This window comes from Antechinus flavipes, chromosome 5 (assembly GCF_016432865.1).
Source record: "Antechinus flavipes isolate AdamAnt ecotype Samford, QLD, Australia chromosome 5, AdamAnt_v2, whole genome shotgun sequence".
NCBI classification, from domain to species: domain Eukaryota; kingdom Metazoa; phylum Chordata; class Mammalia; order Dasyuromorphia; family Dasyuridae; genus Antechinus; species Antechinus flavipes.
Window position 1 is genome coordinate 107,906,796 of NC_067402.1, and position 10,648 is coordinate 107,917,443.

Genomic DNA, 10,648 nt, shown 5'->3' on the forward strand with positions numbered 1-10,648 from the left:
AACAAATCCAAGAAGTTACTTTCTTATGAAATGTTTATTAATGTAATTATTTCTAATGCTATGCTTGTATAATTGATTTAAAAATACTTTTAAATCTTATATTAAATACTTAGCACTATTAAATTTTACCTCATTTACTTAGGGAGCCATTGTTTTCTGTCTGTTGAAATCTTTTTGATGTTTGAGTATTAAAACATTTGAATGGAATTATAGTTCTAGAGCTGGAGGCCACTTGACTTCATACTTTCCTTTAACTGGGGAAACTGAGACCTCGAGGGGATAAGGGGTGCCTATGGTTAGCTTAAGTAGGGAGGGGCAATTAGTGTTCAAAGTCAGATCCCCTGACTTCAGATTTATCACCCTCTACTTTAAACAGGAGCTATGTTACACTAATAGTTTGAAGGATCAAATTTAAAGGGCCAAGTTCAGAGGTCTTTTGCCCTTATAAATGTAATTATGAAACGTGGATAACTTGTGATTATGACTCCAGTTAGAGAAATAATAGCAATTGGGATCCTATTTCTGCCCTAAGAAAGTCACTCTCAAGATCCTGTGCTGAACTACTAATGATAGCTAACATTTATGTAGCAACTAATGTTTATTGGCCAACCACTGTGCTGAGCACTTCACAAATATCATCTCATTTGATCCTCATGAAAACCCTGGGAGGTACTATTATTAACCCCATTTTGCAGTTGAGGAAACTGAGGCAAACAGAGGTTAGTGACATGCTCAGTGTCACATATCTAGTAAGTATCTGAGGCCAGAATGGAATTCATATTTTCTTGACTCCTGACCTGCCACTCTATCCCGAGCCATTAACTGCCCCATATCCTGAGCAAAAGGACCACCAAAATATAAATCATAGGATCAGTCACAAGTATCTTATGAGAAATAAGATTAGAGCATCCTCTTTTTTAAACTTTTTTCTTTTTTTTAGTAATAATATTTTTATTTTCCAAAATACATGCAAAGATAGTTTTCAACATTCACCCTTGCAAAACCTTGTGTTCCAAATTTTTCTCCCTCTCCTTACAGAAAATAATCCAATATAGGTTAAATATATGCAATTCTTCTAAATATATTTTCACATTTATCATACTGCACAAGAAAAATCAAATCAAAAGGGGAAAAAATGAGAAAAAACAAACAAATAAGCAAACAACAACAAAGGTGAAAATACTATGTTGTGATCTGTATTCAGTACCCACAATCCTCTCCATGGATGCAGATGGCTTTCTCCATCACAAGTCTATAGGAATTGGCCTGAATCACCTCATTGTTGAAAAAAGCCATGTCCATCAGAATTGGATGGTGCAGTGGATAGAGCACTAATCCTGAAGTCAGGAGGACCTGAGTTCAAATCTGATCTCAGACATTTAACACTTTCTATCTGTGTGACCCTGGGCCAGTCACTTAACCCCAATTAACCCAGCAAAAAAAAAAAAAAAAAGAAAAGAAAAAAGAATTGATCATCATATAATCTTGTTGCCATGTATAATCATCCTGCTGGTTGTTTCTTACAGAACAATAGTATTGCACAACATTCATATACCAGAACTTACAGCCATTCTCCTATTGATGGGTATCCCTAGAGCTGTCTTTTAACAAAATAAGAGAATATGCTTAGAAAGAGGTAGCAGTCATACCAATTGCAGTAAGGCAAAAGAAGGGTATTTCCCTCTACATTTCCCTCCAGTTTTCTAGAAAATGACCCAAGATTTCATCAGAAGTTTTAGTCATTTTTTTCTGGAAGACTCCTGGGAAGGTAACTCAGGGGATCACAGAAACAGAGATCTTCAGAGGTGGGATGGATCTGCACCTGAACAACAATTCCCTTTAGCTCATACACAACAAGTGGCCATCCAGAACAACTTATATGACAATTTCTAGTGAGGGGGAAACATCCTAAAACCCGAGGGATCAGTAGAAAGCCAATTTCATTTTTGCATAATACTCAAGGTTAGAAGTTCTATCCTTCTCTAACTTCTATTTGTCACTGTTAATTTTGTCCTGAATGAGTTTTTTTCTGTCTTTCATGTGACAGCCCATCAGATACTAAAAATAGATGTCATATCCATTCTGAGTCTTCCCTTGCTTCCACTAATTCTTTTACGGCACTGTCTTGAAACCTTCCATTACCATAAAGGACTGCCTCCTCTGGGCAATCTCCAGCTTATCTCTTTCTTTCCTAAAATGTGACACTCAGAATTAAGCATAATACACTAGATGTGATCTGACCAGGTCAGATCTTGAAGGTCCATAAACACCTTGGTCCTGGGTATCACACCAGAAACGGCTTTAGCTTTTTCACTTCAAACCACATTTCCTTATTGACAGCATCATTTTCACACATAAAATAATCATAAGAATTTCTCAGTCACAAGAAAGATTTAAAGATAAAAGTTAACATCTGTGTATCACTTAAAAGTTGGCAAAACATTATACCAGTTATCTCAGTTGGTCCTCCCCACATGCCTGTGAGTGGATACTATCATTATTCCTGATCTACAGATGAGGAAACTGAGGTTTGATAGAGGCTAAATGACTTTGCCCAGGATCACAGTTAAGTATCTAAGACCGGATTTGAACTCGGCTCTATCCTGACTCCAAGTCTAGGATTCTTATCCATTGCACCACTTACCTGTGTCTGGAATGGAATTCTACTGCCATGGAAGGTGATGGAATGAGAATAAAGGAGTCAGGACCAGATCTACAAAGGGATAAAAGTGGTCTGTCTGGCCTGGAAATGCCTTTCAAGAATCCAGCTTGAAGATTGCTGGCCCAACATTTCCATCTCATTCTTTCCTTGTCACCCTCCCTTCTCTCAGTCCTCCGGGCTGTCCACATGGATTGGGCACCAGATGTTATCCCTGAGTAGCCTCCCACCATGGGCAGTCACCCTGCTGGCGTGCATCTTAGTGTCCGTGGTCACTGAGTTTGTTAGCAACCCTGCCACCATCACCATCTTCCTGCCGATCCTCTGCAGCTTGGTGAGTAGAAACAGAAGGTGTTCTCACTTTCCCAGCCAAACTGCCCAAAATAGCACTAGTTTGGAGGCCAAAATCAATAGACAAGGACAAAAAGGGTGGGAATCTATTCTCTTCCATCAATGACTATTTTCTCCAGCCTTCTGTCTTGTTTCACATATCATGAGACCTGGTGACAAGGAAGCCAAAAAATAAAAAATCTCTACTCTTTTTCTTCCTTTCCCTTTCTTTGCTCTGACCCCTCCAGCCATTTTCTATCCTTTTTATCCTCAGTCTCCTGTTTCTCTCTTTCCCTTAGGCTAGATTTGGGGTGGTATTGGTGAAGTCAAGCCAGTAGAGTCAAAATTCCATAATTGTCCGTAATCTTCACTTGCAAGAAAAATTCCATTTTAGAGCTGCATCCTGAGCATACTCACCCATACAATAGAAGTATGTCATTGGTCAGAAAGACTCTGCAAAAGAGAGTGTAGATGGCTTAATGCAATCCATTTCTATTGGGGTAAAGATCTCAGAGTCCACATCCTATTGTGGATGGTTCAATAGCATCAGCACACAATGTCTACTTAGGAAAGATGGTTTTTGTGGGCAATAATCTCACATCATAGTAGTGTTCTCCAAGGAGCAGCAGTTAACACTACACAATCATTTAGAGCTTACTATGTACAACAAACGCAACAAAATATGTGAATGGGGAAAGAGAGAGTTCCCTACTGAACTTAATGATCCTATTAATTATCTCCTCTCCTAGTCTGAAACTCTTCATATTAACCCACTCTACACCCTGATCCCTGTGACCATGTGCATCTCCTTTGCCGTTATGCTGCCAGTGGGTAATCCCCCGAATGCTATTGTCTTCAGCTATGGCCACTGCCAGATCAAAGATATGGTGAGTTATGGCTCCCTAAGGCACCAGAATTCCCTCTCCCTTCTAAATCCATGAGAAATTAACTCTAGCCCTCAACTCTCTCCTAAAATTTTCCCAAGTAAGAGTACCCTTTTTAATAAAATAATAATAATAATAATTTTCTCATCTTCAAGCCAGACATCAGAATCAGAAGACCTTGGCTAGATTTCTGGTTTGGCCTTTGCTAGCTATGTGGTCTTGGCCATTTCATCCTTCTAATTTCAGTTCTCTTATGTTTAATACTCTCAACTTAACACAAGCTCAATACCCTATTTCCTCACAATATGCTCTCCTCCTTATCTCTTCTCTTTCAGAATTTTATCTTTCCTGAAGTCCATTTTCTTCATTCAGCCTTCCCCCTTCCAGTAACTATTAGCGTTCCTCCCCCCCCTCCAGAAAACATACCCAAAGCACCTTTTGCTAATCTCTGTTCCATCCCTATTTTGTTTTATGCCCTCTATGTACACCTCTCTCCCGCAGCAGAATGGTAAGCTATTTGAAGGTAAAGACTAGTTTAATTTTGTCTCTTTCCTAAGTGCCTGGTACAGTGCTACTATACATGGGGTAGTGCTGCAATGATGCCATTACATAAAGTGTCTGTGTTTTCATCAGGTTCAGAGATAACTTGGGGTAGAAATTCCCTCTACAAAATGACTATGCAAAATAACTACCATTTAAATAGTACTTTAAGGTTTGCTGAGTCCTTTATTGGTTATCTCATTTTTATTCTCATTTTACAGATGAGGATCCTGAGTCTGAGAGAGGTTAAGTACCTTTCCCAGCATCACACATCTAATTAATTGAGACAGGCTTCAAACTCAGTGGTTCCTGACTCCAATTCTAGCATCCATCCACCAAGCCCCCCAGCCGCTTGTCTGAAGTACACAGAAGTTAGGGGATTTGCCCAGAGACACAGTGCAAGTCTCCAAAGCCAGATTGAACTCCTGGTTGATCTGACTCCTGTATCAGTATGGTATTACTTCATGATGCTCCCTAGAATTGGGCAGCTAGGTAGTAAAATGGATAGAGTGCCAGGTCTAGACTCATTCCCAAGTTCAAATTTGACCTCAGACACATCCTAGCTGTGACTCTGAGCAAACCCTGTTTGCCTCATTTCATTTGTAAAAGGAGCTAGAAATGGCAAACCACTTCAGTATTTTTGCCAAGAAAACCAGAGATGGGGTCACAAAGAGTCAGAAACCATAACCTAGAAGTTAATATGTATTTGATTAAATTGAATCTACCACCTGTTCTTGTGAGGATGAAATAAGACAAAAAATGAAAGCGTCCTAAATTAAAAAAAAAAAAATACTACACAAATGTGTAAGTCTGCATGGTAGAGTGGGCTTTCCTAGAAACTAGGAAGACTTAATCCCATCTCTGATATTTATTAGTGTGACCCTCAGGAAGTCACTCTGGATTCTTTAGATAACTCCTTAGGTAACTCCTCCCTAAGGTTGCAATTTGCAAAGAAGATAATCTACTTTGGTAAAGGGAATTTCCTTATTAGGGAGTTCCCTATATCAGTAAAAGCATAGGACCAGTCTCTCTATTCCGATAGTTTGTTTTGCCTATACATATTCAATGATAGGGTCACGCAGTGGTAATTCTCTCGCCTCACTGCCTGGTACCTGGTATTCTCAAACTGACCACCTGCTTTTTCAGAATTCTACCTTAGTATCTAAGCAAGGGCCCTTATTGCCCTAGAATCTGAATAGCAGGCTTTATGCTAAGCACAGCAAAGGATTAGAATGATTAATAATCTCCCAGCTCCGGCGAGAGTCCAGTGTTTCCCCTCTGCTGAGTCATGTTTGAAAAAAAATTTCCTAGCATACACTTTTCCCTCAGTTTTTCCAAGTAAGTGCCAGACTAGATTTGTTTTGTACATACTCCTTGTATGCTTGGCAACTCCCCTGGGTGGGGTAACGATCAGGCTTACTGTACTAATCGCTCCATCTGAACATGCTGCTCCCATCACATCTCCCACACTCTCTGTACATATGGTTCTGCTCAGGGCCACGGCATAAATGGTATGGCGAAGGGCTGCTGAGAAGGTACACTTGGAAAAAGAAATCTGCTGCTTCTTCCTCCTGGGCTCATCTCCAGTGGGAAGGAATAAGCAGAAAGTAACTATTGGCCACCTCCACTGAGGGAGACCTACAGAGTAGGTGTGTAATGCCTGAGAAATTGAGCAAGATAGAGATTACAGAGTATTTAATAATTTATTAAATGGGAAAGATTTACTGAGACCAAATGAGACTATCATCTCAAAGAATCCAGCTGCGAATGTCAGACACAAGATTCTTTTATAGGATTACAAAAATGATGACATAATGGGGGGAGGAATCTAATGGAGGCAGGCACCTAGGATGACACAATGGAGGGAGGTACTGGAGAGGCTCCTGGTAGTCTAAAATGGATAAAGACCTGTATCCCATCAAACATTAAGAGGGAACGATTATAGCCTGAGGTCTAAGATATAAGACCTTTATTTTAAGATTAAGAGGAAATGGTTATAACCTGAGGCAGAGTAACTGAATAGGACAATTAGGGAAACTGGGTCAGGACATTAAAAGGAAACTGTAGCACAACCGGTAAAGCTGCTTTGCTCACCCTCTCCCATTCTAAGCTCCTGAGAAATCTCCCTTCCTTTCTTACCCTTCCATAATTACCTGGCAAAACTAGAACCTACAGCAGAGGAACAAGAACTTTTGGGAGCAGCAATAAGATGTAGAGTTGAATTATACAACTCCATCCCTATCACTCCCTTCATTCCCTCTCAATGGGAAGTAACTGCAATATATTGGTTTATTCTGTACAGGTGAAAGCTGGCTTAGGTGTCAACATCATTGGATTGGTGGTAGTCATGGTGGCTATCAACACTTGGGGAATTAACCTCTTCCATTTGGATACCTTTCCAGTCTGGGCTAAAGTCAGTAACACCACCCATCAGGCCTAGCACCTGCGGACAGACTCAGCGGACCAGAGTGAGTGCATGGAAGAGTCCAAACAGCAAGCTAAGGAGACCGGCGTGTGCAACAACCCTGGAGCCAAACAATCTGAAGGCCTCCTTTCTATGAAGGCCAGTCACCAGCGAGACGGGAAAATGCAGCAACTGGAAGGACAGACGTGATTTTCCATTGACTTCTTTCCTGTCTGTCATACAGGAGTCACTAAGAAAGGACTTCTGAATTTTTCTCATTCCTTTCTATTCATTGGCTTTAGATATTCTTCTTAAAACAGAGATGTGGTTTTATGTAGGACCTTCTAGAAGAAAAGAATTTCTCACTTTTCAAAGCCAGCACATCTAAGGAAAAGGGCTGGTCTTTGCAGTGCAAACCCTGCCCTGTGTGTTAAGAGCAGCCTCTTGGTGCATTCCACATGCTGAGCTCTTGGCCTGCAAGGACTGACTTAACCCTTGCAGTACTGTAGCATTACATGTCACCGATGGGGGGGAGGAGTTAGGGAGTCAAATTACCAGGTAGATAAGCACCGAAGATAAAACAATGCTGACTAATCCAGGTGCCTCTCCTAGATTCTAAAAGACAACCTTAGACTCATTCCAAATATTCGATTGTCCTAACTCCAGCCAAGGAGAACCTCTCCACCTCTGGATCACCTTTGTTATCCATAGCATTTCTCTGAAGGAATAGCACTAAGGCGAAAAAAAAAAGAATGCTTTCCTTTTCAGATAGGCCTATACGATATTCTTTCTCAATAGAAGTACTCAGAATTAATAAGATTTAGAGCTGGGAAGGGTTTAGTCTGGCCTTTTTATTTTACAGATAAGGAAATTAAAAACTGAGGCCCAGAGAAAGAAACTCTCCTAAAGTTACACAAGCAAAAGTAGGGCTTCTGAGTCTAAATCCAGCATCTCCACTATGCCAAAATGGAAAAGAGAAAAAAGACTAAATAACAAGGAGTTTGGGCACTCCCCTCTGTTGTCTCTAGCTTCATTACTACAAATATGTTCTCAATGACTAGAGAGAGAAAAAACAACTTTTTATTACTATTTTATCAGAAGGATAAAAACTATACATAAGCCAGTAAAGCTTCTAAATGCATTGTTTTACTCAAACCCCACCTAGAGCTAGAAGGGACCACAGGAAACTATGAAGAAAAAACTTTTGTCATTTCCTTTAATAATAGGTAGATGCTAGAAGATATAAACTAGGACTTCTTAAACTTCTTCCACTTGTGACCTTTTCACCCAAGAAATCTTATATATTGGTCTATAAAATAGGTATAAAATCAAATTTTACTGGTATTAAATCATAATTTCACAATCCCTGCGTTCAATTACATGACTCCATATGGGTCACAGTTTAAGCAGCCTTAGAATAGACTGAGGAATCATTGTCATCCCTAGCAGACTACAAGGCCTTATGGGGCAAAAATGATCTTTTTTATTTTCCCAAGTACTTTAGCACATTACCCTGTACTCAGTAAGCATCCAGTAAATGTTTGTGGCTAATGAATATAAGCTTTTCTTCATCTCAATGAGAACTAGCCTATTTCTTTCATCGTTTTCTACGACTAAAAGAATGCTCATTATTTCAATAGTTCACCAGCATCACATATTTCTGATCACTGATGTCAGTTATTTGTCTTTGAAATAATCCCTTGTAGTCATCTGCACCTATTTTAATTAGCTTCAAGTTCCTTATTAGCATGTTTGACCCCTCCCACATGGACACAAATAAAATCAATTATTTAGCTTCTCTGGGTTGTAAAGATTCTTTTTCTAATCTTAACATTAGCATTCCATATTGCTCATGTTTCTATAGTATTTTAAAGATTTAGAAAAGATCATCTGAATTGGGATAGCGGGAGGGGGCAGGAAATATATATATTATATATATATATATACACACACATATATGAAAAATAGAATCCAGGCCTGTGGGAAGAGAAAAACTCTTTCCTGAAGCCATTAACATCAATCATGGCTCCTAGTTCTGTCACAAAAATTTACCTATTCCACTATTCCAATGTTGACATCTAGCTTCACATCACATGAATAGTAATTTCTAGACATTAACACTCACCTAGCCCTTCCATAGATATGTCTTTCTTTCCAACCTCCCAAGATAAGCTATTCTTTCTGGACTTTTCTGGAATTGTAGACCTATTAAGGAACCGAGGGATTTGGTGCAACCCTTTTATTTCACAGATAAAAACATAGAAGCCCTAAGAGTTTAAGTGATTTTTACAGGATAATAGTGTCCAAGGTAGGTCTGCCTGATTCCAAATTCATTTTATAGTGCATTTTACATCAACCCATCCTTTCTCAACTTCATTTTATAACTAGGAAATGGAGGTTCAGTGGCAAGACAATGCCCAAGGTCACAGTTAAGACAGTGGTGGAGCCGAGACCATCAATCCCAAGGTCTCCTGATTCCTAGTTCCACAGCTTTCTGCCATGACATTTCTTCAGTTCTTAAATATTCCTCCTCCACAGGGCTGAAGGTACACATTTGACAATTACAGAGTTGTGTTTCTCAGACTTAAGAGATGTCACTTAAATGCTTGAATATCTATATAAGTCTCAGTGTATTTCCCTTCCTCAAGTCCAGATTCCAAGAAATGAAGGAGAAAAGCAGTTCATGTCAATCAAGGACCAAAATGTTACATTGTTGTCCAGAGTAGTGGTATCAAACTCACAAAGAGTAATGGATGCCTTTGGGCCACATGTTAACTTAGAAATTAACATTACTTATGTTGTACTGTATTTTTGTTAGACATTTCCCAATCATTTAATCTGGTTCCAGCCACTCAGAGAGTCATTACCTCACCCATAAAGATGATGGACTCAAAAATTCAGAATGAGACATACATTTTTATAGGTGGTATATTTTTTTTGGTGGATTGTGCATATTTTTATGATTTTATTTTTAAAATTACTATTCAAGAGGGAGGAATGTCAAAAAATGCTTGACAAAAATGAATTTTGAAAAAATAACCTGGCAATGCTAAATAATCTTTGGCAATTATTAACAAAAGACAAACAATGATTTTAAATTGTATTATTTATTCATTGATGCTGTTTTTTCTTAATGGAAAAATGGATCAGTCTTCCACTGAAATCTATGATAAATAAATCATGCCTCAGTTATTTCATATAATTTATCAGTCTTGGAATTGTTAATATACTGGAGGAAGCAATAATTTTTAAAAAGTGCTATGTACAAATTACAGTACAAGAAACATAAGAGAAAGTTAATTTCCTCCACTATAGTATGTAATGTTCCTTTAGCCTAGGCTAATCAGAGCACACTGAACAAGGGGTAAATCACAAGGGAAATATAACCATTGGAATACTATTCAAAGGGTGAGGTCTAGCTTAATGGAAATGAAAACACTACGTGCTATAAATGTATGTATACATACTCTGTATACATATTTTAAAATACTTATATACAGATGTCTTCTATTTTACCTACATTCATACAAATGGAAATTGAAGGGGAATAAATTAGGTGGAAAAAAAATGAAGTGGAATAGTAAAATTCTTCTTTTTGCTCAAGCAGCAAGTTCACAGCAGAATAAAACAACACCAAATCAGAACTGGCTAAAAGCATTAGTAATTTCAGCCAATGAAATCCTTTTTTTTGGCAGAACATTTAAGTTTTTCTGTTACTTTATAATGTAAAAGTACAGTGAGTACAGCAATGTTTCCCAAATTACTTAACAGGATGCACATTCTACATATAGTTTAGAAAAGTACACCATGTCCATATTATCTTGATCCTCA

At 38.5% G+C, this 10,648-nt stretch overlaps 1 protein-coding gene across 2 annotated transcripts in view; it reads left to right on the forward strand.

Annotated features, from left to right (window-relative positions):
- SLC13A4 (solute carrier family 13 member 4) overlaps positions 1-8,615 on the forward strand; it is a 60,894-nt gene extending 52,279 nt beyond the window's left edge. The window contains exons 14-16 of one of the 2 annotated variants that reach the window (XM_051963251.1): positions 2,832-2,993; positions 3,739-3,876; positions 6,816-8,615. In XM_051963251.1, the coding sequence (XP_051819211.1) occupies positions 2,832-2,993; positions 3,739-3,876; positions 6,816-6,974 (459 nt within the window). In that variant the 3' untranslated portion in view covers positions 6,975-8,615. Of the gene's footprint in view, positions 1-2,831; positions 2,994-3,738; positions 3,877-6,715 lie in introns of both variants that reach the window. The other variant, XM_051963252.1, reaches the window with a different exon arrangement.
- Positions 8,616-10,648: the final 2,033 nt, after the last annotated feature.